We start from the raw sequence: 19,833 nt of genomic DNA, 5'->3' as shown, positions 1-19,833 counted from the left end.
GAATTTACTTCATAACAGAAAGATTATTATACTCTACTGAACCTTTACTATTAACTCCTGAAATGCCTGTGACATTAGCTATTTTAGACTCAATGTATAAACAATTGCCATAACATACGTATGGAACAGATTTCATCTCAATCGTTTTGTCAACACTTTTCAAAGGAAATGTCATATGGTATGCTCCTAAAAGAAGTTGAACTCTATGACTCATTCGTGTTATCTTGAACTCTTTCTTGCTACTGAACTTCAATGTTCCCTCAGAAGAGAGTTCGACATCTATGTTGTCAATAGTTTCTTCATTTATGAGAGTATCTATGACTCCAGCAATTTTATCTATTCTATACCCAGCTCTGTTAGGAAATGTTATAACACTTCTTTTGTCATCTATTTCAATCTCTATGAAATCTGTTTCATCTGTTATGACAAAAGTTGCGATAGTATTGAAGTCAACAACTCTGAAAGCAAGTGCTTCATTCTGTAGACCTAAGTTTGTTTGTAGCTTTACTGTCCCGTATTCGTTTGGGTCTGTACTTTGCAAATAGAACAACATTTTATTCTCATTAAAATATGACTATTGCTGCATATGCGTATGAAACAAATGAAGCAAGAAGAGCACATGAACTAGTAAACGAAAACTCAACTTTAACAGTGGAAGGCAATGATTTAGTCATTGACGATGGAAAAACTAAAAAAGTCATTGATTTCGATACTTTTAACACTTATGACCCATTCATTACAATAAGTAAAGTTCCTATCATAAATGATGGAACGGTGCAATATATAAATTCTACAGTAGATGCCTCATTAGTGAAAGTATTAAATGTTCTCATTGAATTGTTAAAGAGCTTTCGATTTGACGACAACATTAAATGCTTAAAGAATTTAGTCATGAATGAGAAACAAATTCTTGGCGTTGCTGGTAGCAGTAATGATGTACACCTTATGACATTAGAATATTATAACGAACATAAAGATGAACTGAAAGGAGAGAAGGGTGACACCGGACCTCAAGGACCTCAAGGACCACAAGGAATACAAGGAATACAAGGAATACAAGGAATACAAGGACCTCAAGGCGAGAACGGTTTGGATGGTGTAGATGGAAAGGATGGAAAAACTGCTAAATCATGGATATGGAACCTTATAAATACTGGTTTAACAGCTGCTTCATATGGAGTTCTTCAATACCAAATCGGAAAGATATGGGCGGTACTTGGTGAAGAAGTTTTAAATGACGTTAAAAATGCTTTGAACTTCATTTCAAATGGTTCGGATACTATTAAAACTTTATCTGGTTGGATGCAAGAAACAAGGAGTCAAATAGATACTGTAAGACGTATAGCAAACAATGCACGTACGGGATTGGATACTTTACGACAAGCACAAAATACACTAAAGGAAGCAAATGATATTCTTGGCTCAGTATCAGACATGCATGAAGATTGGCTTAAAGGTATTGACAAATCTTTAAAAAATCACAGTCAGTCTATTGCTGACTACAAGAAAAGTATAGATTTTTTACATAGTGCTATGGACGTACATGATGGAAGCATAAAGAACTTACTTAATGCTAACAATAACTTACCAGGAACTATTAAAGCATTTATAAAGTCCTTTGTAAAACCTGGTGCTCTAACATTTAGGTCTTTGAGAGCAAAAGCATTGAAGTCAAGAGATGCAGAAACTCCAACAGAACCTACAGAAGGAACTGAAACAACAGAAACTCCAGAAGAACCACCAAAACCAACAGCTAATGAAATATTGTTCGAATATTTTCCAAGGTACTCTGTTCTCATTGCATACATTCAAGAAATACTTAAGAAAGCAGACTTGACTTTAGGAGATGATGAAAGTTCTGTATATCTTTCGTTCCAGTTTCAAATAGCAGAACTTTTGAGACAGATATGCTTAATGTATGACAACATCTCTGATTTCACAAGATATGATGACGACCATGACCCCGAACACGGTGAAGAAGAAGTTTTACAAACATCCATTAAGACAGGAAAGGTTTTAACTCAAAGTCTCATTATTGACACCAAAGATGGCGAAGTGGACGTTCTTCAAGAGCTGAAGAAAAATACTTCTTCGGGAGGTGGTGGTAGGCATGAACTTGAAATAAATGAGATAGAAGAGAAATTAGCCGAAAAAGCAGATAAAGAACATAAACACAATATCTCCGATATAAATGAACTTCAAGCTACATTAAATAGTAAAGCGGACAAAAATGAACTTGACGCAATGAACAAAGTTTTGAAATCTCATAAACACAACATCTCCGATATAAATGAACTTCAAGCTACATTAGACAGTAAAGCTGACAAGAACCATACACATAAATCCTTCACTACTGTTAGAGCAGATGACATAATACTGAACTTTGACCTTGGTTCAAGTGCACCATTAGAAAATCCAAGTACAAGCGTAAAAGATACTCTTAACAATTTAGATAAGAGTTGCAGGAATATTGAAAGTCATGCCAGAAACTTTGAAGCACATGAACTACCCGCAATGTTAGATAAGAAAGCAGACAAAACAGAGCTTCAAACATTAAAGACTCAGATTCTTGAAACATTATATCCTATAGGTTCTATTTATACGTCAATGAATTCAACAAATCCAGAAACAGTTTTAGGTTTTGGTACTTGGGAACAGATTGTAGACAAATTCTTATACTGTGCTAACTCTTCAAAGCAAACAGGTGGTTCGAAGAAAATTACTGAAGCAAACTTACCTGCGCACACTCATACAGGAACTACAAACTTTTCTGGCGACCATAGCCACTCATTAAGAGACCATCCATTATACAACTCAGAATATAAAGCTGGCAATGACGTTTTATCTCCATCTTATAACAATGCAGCAAAAAAGACTTTTCGACCAACTGAACCAGGAGGAAATCATGTCCATACTTTCACAACAAATCCAACAGGCTCGGGTGCAGATTATATGCCACCATTTATGACTGTATTCGCATGGTATAGAGTTCAATGAACGCGCTTGAGCCTAGAATAAAATCTTTAATTTTACATAAATGAGCTTGAAAGAAGTATTCGAACAACATCCATGGAGGTCATTTAAGAAGTTCAATGAAGCTGCAAAGAGTCGGGGATTTACTAACAGAGCTGAAGTGAAAAGGTTCTTTGACAAAAATGTTGTACATCAAACAAAAATAAACCCTTACGACTACTTTTTACCAATTTACTCCATCACTCCTGACGCATACCAATTTGACACTCTCATTCAAAGCAGAAAAGGAGGACATAAACCATTCCTCATCTTCATTAATGTTAACACTCGTAAAGCATATGCATATCCAATGAAAAATAAAGGAACTCATGAAGTGTTAAGAGTTTTACAAAAGTTTGTAGCAGAACATAGCCCAAGTACTTTAACATCAGACCAAGACAGTGCATACCTCAGCAATGAAATCACAGATTTTCTCATTAAGCATAACATAACTCACTACACTACTGAAGACCATAACCATAACATACTCGGCATCATAAACCGCTTCATAAGGACTCTCAGAGATTTAAACCAAGAGCGAGACTTTATCGAAGAAACAATGAAACATTTTCTCGAAGTATATAATTCCTCAACACATTCTACAACAGGACATACACCAAATTCAATGACACAACAACAAGAAGAAAAGTATATACAAAAGAAACGAAGTCAAACACAAAATATCAGAAATTCAACACAATTTACCCTCATTCCTGGTACAAAAGTTCGTGTAGTCCTTGACGACAAACCGTTGACAAAGAAACGTTTAAGGTTAAGTAGAAACTATTATATCGTAGACTCTACGCAAGGTAATGGATATCTTATAAAAGCTGCTGACGACTCTATTGCGTTTTACCCTCGACATAAATTAGTCGAAAGTAGTAATGGCAAACTTGCTGAAACCATTGACGAAGCAAAGCGAGGAGTGGTTATTGAAATACTTGACTATAACATAAACGATGACACTTATAAAGTAAGATATGAAGGAGGTGTTGAAGATGTTATACCATCTAAGAACTTGAGAGAGTCAAAGCCAACACATCTGGGACCATTAGAGCGGGAGTACTGGAAAGACAAAAATATGCCAGAAAGAATAAGAAAATTCTTCTAAACTTTTTCATTGGATGTAAATCAGACATGAACGAGAACAGTCATGAAATTATTAATGGTACCATTTATTTTAACATAAAGACGCAAAGCGGCGAGGACGAAGTCCATGACCAAAAATAATGTTTAGGTTAGATGGTTAGATCTAACCTCATTTCTACCCTCATTTCTACCCTCATTTCTACCCTCTTGAATTTTCATGAATTTTCCCGAAATAAAAAATAAAGTTAGTTTTATTTTATTTATTTTGTATTTTTTGTATGTAAAGACATGATTTCAGGGATTTTTTTGACGAAGTGTCAATCTTCACTTCGTCAAAAAATAACAGTTATCTAATGAAAAAGTGTCATTTTTTGTATTTGACGAGAATGTCGGGTAAATGTTTTGTCATGATTTCATCGTACATGTTTTGTCATGACTTCATCGTACATGTTTTGTCATGACTTCTTCATCGTAATGAGCGTAAATGTTTTGTGAAGAATATAGCAACAGTCTGAATTCCGACGGTTGCTTTTTATACAAAATTCATGCAGGAAATTCTTGAGTTTTGGTTGAAAGAATACGGTGGAGCCAAAAGTGGCTCGACCTCAAAACAAGCATTTTATGAGCTTACTAAGGGTGTTATGAATGAATTCAAATGTATTTACATACATCCTGACCTCGTTCATTTTGTTGCTGAATTCAGCAAAAATAATGTTTAGGTGAAGAGGTGAGATCTCACCTGTTTTTTCACCTCTTGAATTTTCATGACTTCTTCGTAAATGTTTTGTCAAACATGAACGTAAATGTTTTGTCAAAACTTCTTCGTAAATGTTTTGTCAAACATGAACGTAAATGTTTTGTCATGATTTCTTCGTAATGAGTGTAAAGGACCCAAAAATATAATTTAGGTGAAGAGGTGAGATCTCACCTGTTTTCTCACCTGTTTTTTCACCTCTTGAATTTTCATGAATTTTCCCGAAATAAAAAATAAAGTTAGTTTTATTTTTTTTATTTTTTTTATTTTGTATGTAAAGATATGATTTCAACAATCGGCACAACAGCAATACAAACAACTACAGCACCAAACTCGTTAGTCATGAATCCAACATCTATGTTAGTAGAGATGAAAAGCTTCATTCCTTCTTCATATACTTTTGAAACAGAAATCCAGAAGATAAAGCAAGAACTTTTAACAAGTAATTTAGACTGTAGTGCGAAAGATGAAACAAATGAACAGTATCTTTATGAAATGCAGGACATTATTGACCATTTACCTAAACTACCTGAAATCCAACAACAAAAACTCACTATTCCTGAATTCGACGAAATTGAAGTGAAACCAACTGACTCAGTAGAAATAAAGAAGTTCATTCGTAAGGTAAACTATGAGTTTCTAGGATTTCATTGCAACCATAAGGTTATGGACAAAGATTGCGACATGGTATATAAGAATGTTTCTGACATATATAAATCTGAAGAATTTAAGACCTACGACAACTTTGTTTCGTTAGTTGCAGAATGTGTTTGGGAAATAAGAGATAAAGATAGAAGAGGCAAAGTATGGAACAAACAAATAAGACCCGCTATGTTTGAGATGAAGAGAGCAATTGACGCTTTAGTTGTTTTAGCTGGTTTTATTTCAATGTATAACGCAAAAATGAACCCGCAATGTTCTAAATGTAAAGCAGCAATGAGGAGATATAACTACTCCGTCAAAGAGATAGAAAGAATGAGAAACGACTATGCAGATTTAAAGAAAGAAGCAGAAAAACCAGCAGAAAATAAAATGGACATGTTAGAATTTCTGAACAAAAACTATCCAACTGCTGACGATTTCCTTCTATCTGACGTCAAGAAGAAATATAAAGAAACCTTCGGCATAGTTAAAACATTCGATGTACTAAAAGAAGAAATAGAAGCTACAAAACTGTTTAGGATTTCAAATATACATCGTACAATTCATGTAAAACGCTTGTGAAAAAAAGAGGTGAAAAAACAGGTGAGAAAACAGGTGAGATCTCACCTCTTCACCTAAACATTATTTTTGCTGAATTCAGCAACAAAATTCTGAGTAAAATGGCATATGGCTTGTGTCAAACCGTTGAGTTTTCACAAAATTCCAAAAATAACGTTTACCATGTGAAACGTTTATAAAATAACTGGGGTAGAAAAGAGGGTAGAAATGAGGTTAGATCTAACCATCTACCCTAAAATATATTTTTATTGAATTCAGCAACAAAATCATGAATTTCCTTAAGACAGAAAAAATAAAGTTAGTTTTATTTTTATTTATTTTTTTATTTTGTATGTAAGAACAGAAATGACAAACATTGAGTTTGAAACAGTTAGAAAGATAGACAATGACACCAAAGTGGTTAGAATAGGTGATTTAAACGTAAGATACTCAAAGAAATACAACAAATATTCTTTGTCAGACATTATATTTCCATCTGGAAAGAAAACACACGACTGGGTTAGAAATGCTTCAACTCAGAAAATTTTGACAAGAAATCCTGAGCTTATGATATCAGTAAGATTCTATGGAACTACAGCATATCTCATCGACAAAAGTCTTATACCAATAGTTTTGTTATGGATTGACCCAGTTGTTGGATATAACTTCATAACTTATGGTTCATTCGATACGGAACGTTGCAGTGAAGGCTTACTTTACATCGTTCAGAAACCGAAGGACTTCAACACAAAAAGATATAAGATAGGAAGGACATATAATATAACTCAAAGATATGACAGTACAGTCAATAGAGTCAAGGTTGTGTTCGTTAATGATATGAGAGCCGCAGAAACAGAACTACTCGAAAAGTTTGAGAAAATGTATGGTGCTCCCATAAAAGGTAAAGAAACGTTTGAAGTAGATGAGATAGATAAAGCTATAAAATTATTTGACGAAGTTGCTGAAAAATACATGTAAAGCGTTTATTTTTGGTCTTTTGTGAAAGATAGAAAAAATAACGCTAATTTTATTTTTATTTATTTTTTTATTTTGTATGTAAAGACAGATATGTCAACAACAGAGAACACAACAACTGCTATCGTTCATGAAGCCATAAATGAAGAATACGAATACATACAGTATAACAAACAATTGAGACTCATTCGTTCAGTCAAAGATGACATGTACCAAATGCAAAGTATAATGAATGCTCTTCTTTCTACAAAGCAAGCATATCATTGGTTTGAAAACCAACAGGCTAAAGAACTTTTAGAAGAATTTCCTCATATGATTGCTTCCCTCGGAAAACCGAGGGAAGAGATTCCATTCGAAAATCGCAAGAATTTGGCTCCTTGTTTGAAAGGTTATTATGTTCATAGACTTTTAGTAAACGCTGTAGCAATGTGGGCTTCACCTCGTTATGCTTGTTATATTTTCATGATGTTAGATGAACTATATAAAGCAGAACGTGGAGAGATGGAAAAGAAACTTCAAGCAAAAGATGAAGTCATTGAATCCAAAGACAAAAGCATACAGAAAAGAATACCGCGTTCAGTACCAAAAGGAAAGGAAAAGAGTTATAAGTATATGATATATACTGAAGAGTTGGAGAAAGAAGAAGATAAAGATATGGTTATGTTACATTTAGTCAGAAGAAACAACAAGAGCTTTTATGACTTAGCTAAGATTTACAAATCTGACAGAAACTGGTTTCTATCGTGAAAAACTTACCGATTTCAATGACACCGAATGAGCAAATAAAGGAAATTGTCAAAAATACTCTTCCTCAAACACACTATGACATCAAAGGTTGCACAATACTTACATTCAAAGAAGACTTACCATTACTGAAGGAAAAGATAACAGAATATTTCGACAACTTCAAAGAGGAAGAATAAAAAAATCTAAGCTAATTTTATTTTTTTATAAAATTTTATTCATATGAAAGAACATGAATTTAGAATATTCGGAACTCATGACAGAAGAAGAGAACGAACAACATGTAAAAGATTATGCAAAATTTCTGAAGACATACAAAGCATTTAAACAATATCTAAATGCTTCTAAAGATTATGCAAAATTTCTGAAGGTATATAAAGCTTATGAAAAAGCGTATGAAAAGTTTATACATTGGGAATTGTTGTAAATATCCATATGAAGACTAACCAAAAATATATTTTTGAATAACTGCCATCCTCCTGTGTTGTCAAAATGTCATGTTGTCATCATTTTTAAAAGAAGTTAAATGACCTGGTGACATGGTGACATGGTGACACCTTCAGTTCTTCAAAAATAATTCATAACTGCCATCCTCCTGTGTTGTCAAAATGTCATGTTGTCTCATTTTTAAAAGAAGTTAAATGACCTGGTGACATGGTGACATGGTGACACTTTCAGTTATTCAAAAATATATTTTTGCTTAAATAACTTCAGGGTCTATTTCTTCAACCATTTCACTTCCTTCGTCAATGTCAATAGAAGCTTCTTCAACCTTTGGTAAGAATTTCTGTATAACATCTTTGTTCGTTATTGTCTTCAGAGATGAAGGATAATATTTCACATTTGTTTCACCCTTCTTATATTCTTTCTGTTCGGAAGATTTAAAGCAATACTGAAGAAGTCAATGTTAGAGTTCTTTATAACAGTATAATGAGTATCTTTGACATTCACGAAGAAACTCTTTTGTTTCAAAACTACTGCTAACTCTTGTGAAGTATAACGTTTGCGGTCAATGACGATAGCTAATGGTCTGACATACTGACCAAACTTAGATTCTTTCACAAACTTCTTGTTAAAGATAACATTAACGTTTGAAGCACCATTGAACTCATTCTTGATGGCAGTAGCGAGAGCATTGTATGAAAAGAACTTGCAATCTTGCATGTGTTTCATTAAAATAAAAATATTAAATTATTTTGAAAAATAACTTAAAAAAAATCTAATCTAATTTTTTCAAAAAATATTTTTTTATTTCCTACTAAAGATGTATCGGAAGTTGTCTAAGTTAGAACACTCGGAAAAAAACAACTTCTTACAGAAGCTAATATAGATGTTGCAAAACATTACGCAACAAACAAAAAAGCACTCGCTGACATCCTCAATGACTATAATGGTGCAATAAGTTATGATAGAATTCATGAGTTCATAAAGCCGCAACGCGGCGAGGACGAAGTTCATGCAATAGCATTTCCTTTAAATGACATTGCTATTGACTTATATCATAGACGTTCAGTACCTCATGAAGTAAGGCGTGAGATGTTTGACATAACAAATGCGAACGTTGGTGAAACAAGAAGAAGAGACGACACACTGAAACAACAGAGAAGAGAGATGTTTAAAAGTGCTATAGAACAAGTTCGCCAAAGCTAACGATGTCATTCGTTCCATTGACGACAAACCAAAAGAAGGTGAGAGATGGTTAAAGAAAGATGAAGAGAATAGGAAGAGAAATGTGAAGTCAGGCAATAGACTCATTGACTTTAACATCGAAGCTTTAGATGAACCAAACAGAGACTACTTACACAAACATTTCGGTAAGGTTTTCATGAGACTCTTAGAGAAAATTAAAATAAACTCACAACAGAGATGGATGGTATGTTATAAACTTGGTGGAAAGTATGAATGTTCTACGTTAAACCTCAATAATATTGGAACATTACTACATCAGCTCTTGAAGGAGAACTTTATATCAGAGATAGAAGCAAATGCTGCAGGTATTGTTGAAATGCACTATGACTTCTTCTTGACAAACATAAAGAATCTTACCGAAATAAAGATGTATGATTTAACAGAATATGAAGGCTTAACGATGTCAGATGTAAAGAAAGGCAAACCAAAAAAGAGACCATATAGAGATGAAAGCACACTGACAAATGACCAGAAAGCCATTTTGGAAGCTCTTAAGCAAACAGGAAACCCAGCACTTATAGAAAGCTTTTGGAAAGATAATGGTGAAAAGAAGTTTTATAAGAAGAGAAGCGGTCAGTTCTGGAAGTATCTTTGCACATTACCTATAAATCTTGAACGCTACCAAATCTTCAATGAACTGAACAAAAGAACTGCAGCACTTATGACAGAAGACAATTGTTTCGTTTATGCTTGCATTCAGGCTGGAGTAGATGAAGAAACTATTGACCACATGAGAGAAGTCATTCGTGTTAGAGACTTTCCTCAAAGTAAAGTACAAGAAATTTCTGACGCAACAAGTATAGCATTTAATGTTACCATTGGTTATTTCAATGACTCAAGACATAATGAAATAAAGAGATACATACCAAAAGAATGTGAAACTGCTCGAACTATTGACTTACTTCTTGTTGAAGACCACTACATGCTAAACGAAAGATTACCAATGACAACATATTTCATTCGCAACTATATAGAAATCTTGAAGGAGTGTGGTGGAATGAACATTGAGAAACAAATGAAGATTATTACAAAGAGAGATGGTAAATACAGTTCGCATGGATAGAACAACACCGTTATGGGATGTTATGAAAACATTGTGGGAGTGCAAATATTTTGAACCTATTTCTTATGGAGAACTTTTCACATATACGACTGACTTATATAAACAGAACCTTGCACCATTTAAAGATTTGACATATGCTCCAAAGTATTGTGTACAACTGAAGAAGAAAGCAGAGTCAAAAGAAGTAAATAAAGCTAAATGTAAGTTCATTCCTGAGCATGTTTTCTTTGCTGACTTTGAGTGCAGTACCGATGGCTTTCATAAAGCTTTTAACATCTGTTATGACAGTGAAGATGGTTCAGTGAGTGAAAGCATATGGGGTCAGAACTGTGCAACAGAATTTTTGGAACGACTTCCTGACAAGAGTTTAATATATTTCCATAACCTCAGTTATGATATAAACTTCATCTTAAGACACATGACAGAAAGTGAAAGGAACTCCCATCATTAAAGGTTCACGAACAATGCAAATAACTGGTTTATATAAAGGACGGGCAATTATTATAAAAGACTCTTACAGTGTTATAAATAAGAAGCTTAAACTATTTCCTGCTATGTTTAACTACAAACAGGACCGAAAGAAGTATTTCCATATAACTACTACAGCAGTACTTTGTTAGCAAATGACAACAGAACTGGTGTCATTTCTGAAGCATGTAAGTTTATCCGGGATGCAGATACATTCATGAAAAACATAGATTCCATCAAAGGTTGCAGAATAGATGAGAACCACTTCGACTTAGAAAATATAGCACGTTTTATTGCAAACAAGATGTAAGAATTTTAAGAGAAGGTTTTGTTAAGTTCCGCAATGACTTATTGAAAGAATTTGATTTAAACGTTTATGACTACGTTAGTATTTGTTCAATTGCTAACAAATTGTTTGAGAACAGAGTATACTTCCCGAATGGAAATCTTTATGACCTCTCAAATAAACCAAGAGAATTTATTTCACGCTGTATTCAAGGTGGAAGATGTATGTTGTCAGATAACATGAAACAAAAGAGCGAAAAGAAACTCATTGCTGATTTCGACGCTGTTTCATTATATCCATCCGCTATAGCAAGACTTTATACTTTAGAAGGAATTCCAAAGGTTATGAAGATGAGATGCTAAGCACAGAGTATCTCATGAGACATTTATTCGATGACGACCAAAGGAACCCATTGGTGAAAAGTTTATGTCCGGCTTCTTTGTTCTCATTAAGATAACAGAGATTGGAATACATAGACACTTTCCTTTAATAGTTTGTGACCCTGAACTAAATCCAGAACTTAACGTTCCCAGAAGTTCAAACACTTGCTGTTTAATGTATGTTGACCATATAACATTACAAGACCTCATAAAATATCAAGGTGTCAAATGTGAAGTGTTGCAAGGATACTATTACGATGGAAACAGAGATATTAGAATAAGAGATGAAGTAAAGAAGTTGTTTGAGTTAAGGTTAAAGTATAAGAAAGAAGGAAATCCTTTGCAACAAAATATAAAGCTCATTCTGAACAGTATTTATGGCAAAACTATTCTATCTCCTATTGAGTCAAAATAACCATAGTAAATGACAAAGATGCTATAAGATATGCCATCAGAAACTACAACCATATAGTGAAGTTCGAAGGTTTGGATGGTTCAGATAAAACTATTTTCAAGCTAACGAAAAGCATTTGCAGACACTTTAACTTCTGTCCACTTGGTGTTAACATTCTGTCTATGTCGAAGAGAATAATGTGTGAAGTATTCTGTACTGCTGAGGACTTAGGAATGGACATCTTTTATAGCGATACGGACAGTATGCATCTCTACAATGAAGATATCCCTCGTTTAGCTGAAGAGTTTGAGAAACGTTATGGAAGAGTTCTCATTGGTAAAAACCTTGGTCAATTTCATTCTGACTTCGCAGAAATAACACCTGGAAAACAAAGTTTAGCATACAAGTCAATATTTTGTGGAAAGAAGACCTACATAGACTTACTCACTAACGATTTAAATGAAGTTGCATTTCACTGCAGAATGAAAGGCGTGAAGCAAGATGTTATTGCTTTAACCGCTAATGAAATGTTTCCTGACTCTGTTCAGTGTTTCTATGATGAAGATAAAGGTTTAATGGTTCCGCAAGGAAAATTTGACAAAGACTCTGAGTTCAGTGTTATGAAGTTATATAAAGCACTTTATGACGGTCAAGAGATTGGATTTGACTTATGTAAGTCTTCTAGTCCTTGCTTTGCTGAAAAGTTTAACTTCTCAATAACGACTAAAACAAGCTTTATTCGTAAGTTGAAGTTCTGAGGTCATTTATTTTTGTCAGCAATGAGGTCATGAATGAGGTCATGAATGAGGTCATTTATTTTTGTCAGAAATGAGGTCATTCGTGATAAAAATAAAGCTAGCGTAGATTTTACAATACTACTGCGATGGTAGAGTTTAAGAGTTGTGTTTCAATGTAGAGACAGTCCTTATGGTCTGGAGGTAAGAACACTGGGCAGTTATGGTCATGAGTGGAGAACATGTCTATCCAAAACTCACGATTGAAGCCAGTTAATTTATAGTATTTAGGGTTAGGAAGTGGTGAAGTTCTTGTATGACCAATGAACTCATTTTCAACTCCCTTACTTAAGTTTGAATATAATATAGCTTGCTTTCTATCCCAAATGCCAGGTGTTACAATCTTTGAAAATTCATTTTTCCTCGGAAGCATTGCATCATAATTGAAAACATTCTTGAAATCATCACTTGGTTCAGAGATTTGAAATCTTATACGTAATGGATTTTTTTTCTTTTTAGCTACTTCATTGAATGGTGAGAATACAACAAACTGACAGTCATGTGTTCCATCTTCATTTTCATTAAATTCATAATGAAAGTCTATAAGTTGTGGCTGACTACCTTCTTCTTTCAGTTGTGCAAGAAACTCACGTAAAGGCTGTAAAGTTTGTACTTCAATGTTGAACTTTTTCTCGAACATTTCATTGAAGGAAATCATACATTCTTGTAAAGTTGTATCGTCTTTAAAGTATTTGTATATGTGAATGTTTTGGGCGCTTAAAGACTGTTCGTCATTTTCTATCTCGACTTGAAGTATAAGTCAACCTTTCTGAAAGCACGTGTTATATACATAGATGTTATGCCAATGTACTTCTCTTCATTTATGTTCACAATCCAGTCTGTTGGAAACTTAAACGTTACTCTGTTCCCCTTTATTTTGACGTCAGGGTTTTCACTACTGAACGCAACAGATAAAGGTATTTGTCTATACATTTAATTCGGATAAAAATAAACCATTTACTCTTTCTTTGCTTCAGCTTCTTTAGCTTTTTGTTCTTCCTTTGCTTTTGCTTCTTCTCTAGCTTTCTTCGCCAGCAAACGTGGGTTCTTTTGTCTTCCAGCAGCTAATGCAGCAAGTTGTTTTTCACTAAGTTTTCTCTTTGGTCTCTCTGGTTTTGTTCTTGTTTTTGTTCCTTCAGTTCGGATAAAATTTGCTCACGAATTTCTTTCTTCAATGCTTCAACATCTATGACCCCTTGGGTCTTGTCCGTAGGACTTGTCTGAGTCATTTGACTGCAGATAAAAAACAAAATTAAAACTTTAACCGGTGTAAAATGAGCTTGTCAAAATCAGAGCGAGAGTCTATTATATTAAATGACGCAAGAGGAATACAACATCCTTTCTATTACGTAAGTCAGAGTAAAGATGGTAAAATATACGTAAGAAAAAGAAAGGTTCCATTAGCGAATGCAGAAAGCGACAACATTAAGGTGCATGGCAAGGGTGAAGTCCATATAAAACCTTCTGTTCAAACTGAGCCACCAAAAGAACAAGAAGAAAAGAAGCCAGATGTACTTTCAATAACGAACCAAGAGCTTATTGCAAAGTTCGTGAATTTCATTGAAAAACAAACCGAGTCAAAGAACCCTGACCCACCAGTGAAAGAAGTTGAGACAAAAGAGAATGTACAGTTCATTGAAAATGTCAAGAAACAACTTCCACCACGAATGCCAAGAAGAAGAGTGAGAATAATGAAGTAAATAGATATTTTTATCCGAAGTAAATACATGCAGAACGAACAGTTAAACGAATTTACTCCAGCAGAGCATATTCATCAGATTCGCTCATATTTCGATATCATAAGACAATGCAGTTCAAATTGGTGACACTAATAGAAAATATTCTGACGCAAAGATTCCATCACAACCTGGAACTGCTAAAGATAACACATGGGTAACATTCAATCTCTCACCTCCTGGTGAAAATATGTTGGACCTTTACAATACATTCATTACGTATAAAATGGAAGGTCAATTTATTGTAGATAAAGAAATTGGTTCAGGTTCCAATAAAACAAACCCACCAGGATTTTGGATTGGTTTCGATGACGCTTTCTATGCAGTTGCTGGATATCAAATCCTTGCAAATGGTCGTATCGTATATTCTCAAGACAACGCAAGAGAAGAAGCATATATAACTTCAAACTCACAAAATACCGAACAAATAAAGAAAGTAGATGTTTTCTCAAAGACTCGACATGAAGATGTATGGAGTCATTCGGGAACATGCAGAACAGGACAAATTGTTAGTGGTCCAATTACAGCAGGAAAATCATTATTGATTTAAGCTTCGTTTAAGAATTCCTGTTAGAAGATTCCTTCCATTAGAAGCTATTCGATTTATTCCAGCTTTTGCAGGAAACATTCAGCTTAAAGTAAAGTTCAGTAGCGACGCCTTACAATGCACATCTATATCTGTAAATGATATCATTGCTTTCAATCCAACTCTTAAAGTTGCATTTGCTTCAGATTCAAATTCACCGACAAATAAATTTGTTCCATGGAATGAACCATTCACTATGATAACGAAGGCAGTAGAAGCTAGTGGAACAGTTACTATTACAACTGTAACCCAGCAACTATTTCGAACAAAGATGGATTTTAATGAATGTTTCATTCATCCAAAGTCATTCTCTTTAGACCCTAACATTTATACAGAACTTGTAGAACATTATACAAACGAGGCTTTATGTTTTCCTGTTAAAGTTATGGATTGGATTCCTATGGACGGTTCATTCTCAAAGAATACAGATAGTTCAAGTGCAACATTTACAGCAGCTTATACGCCTATTAATGTTAAAGTATTTGGGCACTATTTAGAAAGAAAGACAACTATTATGTTAATTTTGAGAACCTAAGTTTAAATATCTTCAGCTTTCCATGGGAGCTTATGGAAATATGCCTGCAGAACTGAAAAATCATATGGACCTGTATTTTATGAAATGGTTGCGAACGCCTGCAATACAAACAATGATATGATAGGATTTAATGAAGATGTTATGAGGTCATTGGTGGATGATGGTAGTGTGGAACATAAATGGGATAGCTATGACAACACACATTTCTTATGTGGTTTTCCAACAGAAGTGGACTTTTTGCTTCCAGCAAGGTCAACATCTACTGCTCCAATAACATACAAATTGTCTGTTAAAGGACCTATTGAACTAGCAACTGAAAACGTACCAAAGCCACTTATTGGATTTATGAGGGATTGTTGCTTTGCCATTCAGGTGCGTGCTAATGGCATCCCCAATAATAAGATTAGATGACTATAACTTAGCTACGGACGACAGTGAGGAATAAAGGATGAACGTTTATTTTTAAAGCTTATAAATGAGTTCTTCATCAAGCTCTCGTGAACTTCACCATCTATGAAACAAACTTTACCAACGATTATGGAGCACCTATTGAATATTTCTTACGAGCTGCACAATGGCAAAGAGCAGTCTCACCAAGGTTAGGTGTTCCACCAGCTCCTGTCAAAATAGCATTTGGTCAAGTCCTTATATAAGATATGGTCTCCCACTAGGTTTGCTAGCTACAGCAGGAGCAGTTATGATGTTGAAAAGAAATAAAGCAAATGTTGTAAATAATACTGAAGTAGCTGAAGTTAAACAAACTCCGACACCATCGCCAAAACCAGCGCCTTCACAAGCAAAACTTCAATGACTCCTGAACCTATGGAAGTACAAACTCTCTGTTCAAAAGTCAACTCCTAAACCGACTCAACATTTAAACCAGAACCTACTCCTCAAATAAATCGTAAAACTCCTGCGTTTCCTTACTGAAAAAATAACGTTATTTTTATTTAATATTAAAATTTTTATTTGATTGAAATGACGACTAAAGTCACTGAAGCAATGAAACAAAAGTTTTTGGTAGAATACATTAAATCAGGAACTATTCCAGAAGGTTTTTACATTCATACTATGAAGGATGGTAGAGTTCAGTTTAGAAAGATAAAGCAACCATTAGATAAAGAAGGTATATTAAGGAAGATTAAACTTCATGAGGACAACATTGCTGAACTTAAGAAGAAGTTGGAAGAGTTGGAGAAAGGAAGAGAGTTATAAAGTAATGAATTCAACAGGGTGAAAAAAGAGGTGAAAAAAGAGGTGAGATCTCACCACTTCACCTAAATTTAAATGGATGTTTTCATACGTGTGGGAGTGGTGATATCATTTATTTTTAAGTTTATTTTTTATTTTATTTTTTATTTTATTTTATATAAATGACGAAAACTATTGAGATAACAAACTACAACGGTCATGAGTTCAAGAATTTGTTCTTCGTTCCTCGTGAAAATACATTCTATCAGATACGAGGGAGAAAGGGTAAAGTTAGTTTGAGCGTTTATGAAGGAATGAAGAATGGAAAGTTTATACAAGCATACGATACAAACGGTAAGCGTGTTTCATTAGCTTTGTCAAAACTTACAGGTATAAACTATGACAGTGATTTTGACTCTGACGATTGGAGCGACAGCAGCGATACTGAAGAATATGAACTATTGTGTGAAGCACAGCAATGGGAAGAGTTGCAATACTTTTGTAAATGAGAACGTTTATTTTTACAGTAGTGAAGTCGTTTGTGAAAACGTTAGTGAGGTGAAGTGGTTGGCGGCTTTATAAATATTTAAGGTTAAGTTGGTGTTTGTGTTTGTGTTGTAAAATATACGTTAACGGTTTTGTAAAGTGTCAAATTCACATATCATGGGTAAGGAGGCTCGCAGTGCCTCCGTACACATGATATGTATACTAACTACTAAAGTATCCCTGAAAACATAATATTTAAGAATGATTTCACCAAATGATTTAGGATAATCATCGAACGCCTGAAATGCTAACAAATCATTTACCGGAATAATCATATCAAAAGTGATATCAACTTCTTCATTTGCTTTCTTGAAAACTTCTGAAGGGTCAATATATTTACCACATACTGAGTTATCATATTTTTGAACATTATTATATAACGAATGAACAAACTTTTTAACTTTCCTTTCTGATTTTGGTTTATATGTTGCAAATGCGAAAGATTCACGGGCGCAATCCATCTGAAGATAACCAGCATCACCTCTTTCAGTTTCTACTTCTAATTGTTTAAAGCTTTGATTTGATGATTTGTAACCAACGAATAAACGCATGCATTTAAAAGCGGCATCGCATGTGAAAGCTTTATTTGAAACTAGAGTTGCTTTAACTTTGCGTTTAATATATGTGTCACCTAATTGGTTCACATCATGAGCCGGATTTGTAATTCTTAAATGAGTTTGTTTATCATCAAAATATGGAGCATCAGAGTCATAGCATGAACTTTCAAGTTCTCTATAATATCTTCTACCGTCATTCTTTGCGAATATTTCATTTATCTTTTCGAATGAATGAAACACATTTCCATTAATCGGTTTTGTGTTTGGCACTAAATAGTTAGTCGTCATTTATTATTAAATAAAAAATCAAAATTAAAAGATGAAAACGAATTTTTAATTTTAATGAAATAATCAACTATGGCTGCAGGATTCTTTAAGAAACTGTGGGATAAAGTAAAAAGAGGAGCGCATAAAGTTTGGGAAACAATGAAGAAAGGAGCAAATTGGATATTTAAGAATAAAGAAGCAATTAGTGACGTTGCTGAATCAATAACGCCAAAAGCTGCCCCAATAAGAGAAATTTTAAATAAAGGAGAAAAAGTTTATCAAAGACTTCAACCGATACTAAGATAAAAATAATATTTATTTATTTTTCCACTAACCACCTCCTATTTTATTAAGTATTCCTTCAGCTATTCCACCAATTGCGTTACCTGCTTGTGCTCCCATCGCCGGATTACCTGCTTTAGTACCTAATACTCCACCTATGATAGTTCCTGCCGTTTTCGCTACTGGTGCCAAAAAGTTTGCAATGGGTTTAATAATCTTTTGATGAACCCAACCTGCAGCTTTCTTAATTCCATCCCATAATTTTTTAAAGAATCCTGCCGCCATTTCTGATTTAATATTAATTAAAAAATATATTTCATCACTTATATTCTAAATTTTATTTAATGATAAATGAAACCAATTTTAAAAATAAATGAAACAGAGGAGGAAGAAATAAATGAAAGTGAAAATGTTCAACAAAAAATAAACGTTGTTAAACCAATTACTGAAATAAAAAATTTTTCATCTGTTGAAGAATTTAATGACTATTATGCTAATAATAAAAAATTATTTGAAGAATTGACAACATGTAAATTGAATAAAATGTTTAAAGTTGATGGATTCAAAATTTCAAAAATAAAAGGAGTGGTTAGTTTGAAATCTATTCCTCAATCAAGAATCACCTCATTAATGAAAATAGATGATTTAACAAAAAGAATAGAAATTATTGAAGAGCGAATAAATCAAATTATTGATTTCATAAATCATGACTCGTTGAGCCGGGTCCTTAAAGCCCAAGGCATAAAGTGCCCAGGACTTAAAGTCCATCACTGAGTTCAAGGTTATATTCATCAAATATTTCATTATTAAATGCAACTTCTGCTAGTTATTTTATTTTTTCAATACGATCATTTGAAAGTCTATCGTTTAATTTTTTCTGAAGTTTTTCATTTTCTAGTTCTGAAACTTTATTTGGATGATATTTAAACCGTTAAATTCTTTTTCCTCAGTTTTGATCATTAATTTACAAAGAACTTTTGTGGTTGGAATTCGTTTAAACCATTTATCATTAATATTTGTTATAAATTCAATATCTGGAATTAATTCCCAAATTTTTGCATTTTCAATTAATTTATTATCAAATGCAAAAGCAATAGGTTTAATATTAAACTTACCTTTATAATATATACTTTCTACATAATCATCGAAATAAACATCTACTTGTTTAACATTTTCAAGAATTGGTGAAAGAACATCCATTAATTGATTGACGGTTACGAATCTTGATCCACTCATTTATCATTAAATAAAAAAATAAATTATTCAAAAAAATGTAAGACATGAA

General features: G+C 33.6%; 8 protein-coding genes and 3 pseudogenes across 11 annotated transcripts, besides 1 other annotated feature; 8 read left to right on the top strand and 3 right to left on the bottom strand.

Moving 5' to 3' along the window:
- Positions 1–17,610: part of a mobile genetic element that runs on past the window's edge.
- Positions 571–1,318, top strand: TVAGG3_0930630 (organellar and viral DNA polymerase type B; the record flags this gene model as incomplete). Its single annotated transcript, XM_051252591.1, has 1 exon — positions 571–1,318. A coding segment is annotated over one exon (748 nt), but the record flags the coding sequence as incomplete, so codon positions are not given.
- Positions 1,643–1,808, bottom strand: TVAGG3_0930620 (uncharacterized protein; the record flags this gene model as incomplete). Its single annotated transcript, XM_051252590.1, has 1 exon — positions 1,643–1,808. A coding segment is annotated over one exon (166 nt), but the record flags the coding sequence as incomplete, so codon positions are not given.
- Positions 2,515–2,997, top strand: TVAGG3_0930610 (phage tail repeat-like family; the record flags this gene model as incomplete). The annotated part of the gene is made up of 1 exon (XM_051252589.1): positions 2,515–2,997. The coding sequence occupies one exon, from the start codon at positions 2,515–2,517 to the stop codon at positions 2,995–2,997; it is 483 nt and encodes a 160-aa protein (XP_051078163.1).
- TVAGG3_0930600 (integrase core domain containing protein family) lies at positions 3,038–3,746 on the top strand (the record flags this gene model as incomplete). The annotated part of the gene is made up of 1 exon (XM_051252588.1): positions 3,038–3,746. A coding segment is annotated over one exon (709 nt), but the record flags the coding sequence as incomplete, so codon positions are not given.
- On the top strand, positions 5,138–6,079 carry TVAGG3_0930590 (organellar and viral DNA polymerase type B; the record flags this gene model as incomplete). Its single annotated transcript, XM_051252587.1, has 1 exon — positions 5,138–6,079. The coding sequence occupies one exon, from the start codon at positions 5,138–5,140 to the stop codon at positions 6,077–6,079; it is 942 nt and encodes a 313-aa protein (XP_051078161.1).
- On the top strand, positions 7,496–7,953 carry TVAGG3_0930580 (annotated as a pseudogene). Its single transcript has one exon. A coding segment is annotated over exon 1 (458 nt).
- TVAGG3_0930570 lies at positions 9,039–12,812 on the top strand (annotated as a pseudogene). Its single transcript has one exon. A coding segment is annotated over exon 1 (3,774 nt).
- Positions 13,806–14,077, bottom strand: TVAGG3_0930560 (annotated as a pseudogene). Its single transcript has one exon. A coding segment is annotated over exon 1 (272 nt).
- Positions 14,123–14,548, top strand: TVAGG3_0930550 (uncharacterized protein; the record flags this gene model as incomplete). The annotated part of the gene is made up of 1 exon (XM_051252586.1): positions 14,123–14,548. The coding sequence occupies one exon, from the start codon at positions 14,123–14,125 to the stop codon at positions 14,546–14,548; it is 426 nt and encodes a 141-aa protein (XP_051078160.1).
- A 746-nt stretch (positions 17,611–18,356) lies between the features above and the next one.
- On the top strand, positions 18,357–18,572 carry TVAGG3_0930530 (uncharacterized protein; the record flags this gene model as incomplete). Its single annotated transcript, XM_051252585.1, has 1 exon — positions 18,357–18,572. The coding sequence occupies one exon, from the start codon at positions 18,357–18,359 to the stop codon at positions 18,570–18,572; it is 216 nt and encodes a 71-aa protein (XP_051078159.1).
- A 24-nt stretch (positions 18,573–18,596) lies between these two features.
- On the bottom strand, positions 18,597–18,833 carry TVAGG3_0930520 (N-acetylmuramoyl-l-alanine amidase family; the record flags this gene model as incomplete). Its single annotated transcript, XM_051252584.1, has 1 exon — positions 18,597–18,833. The coding sequence occupies one exon, from the start codon at positions 18,831–18,833 to the stop codon at positions 18,597–18,599; it is 237 nt and encodes a 78-aa protein (XP_051078158.1).
- Between the last annotated feature and the right edge of the window lie 1,000 nt (positions 18,834–19,833).

This window comes from Trichomonas vaginalis, chromosome I (assembly GCF_026262505.1).
Source record: "Trichomonas vaginalis G3 chromosome I, whole genome shotgun sequence".
In the NCBI taxonomy this organism is placed as follows: Eukaryota; Parabasalia; order Trichomonadida; family Trichomonadidae; genus Trichomonas; species Trichomonas vaginalis.
Note: the sequence above shows the minus strand (reverse complement) of the source record. Positions and strands in the feature narration are given on the sequence as shown.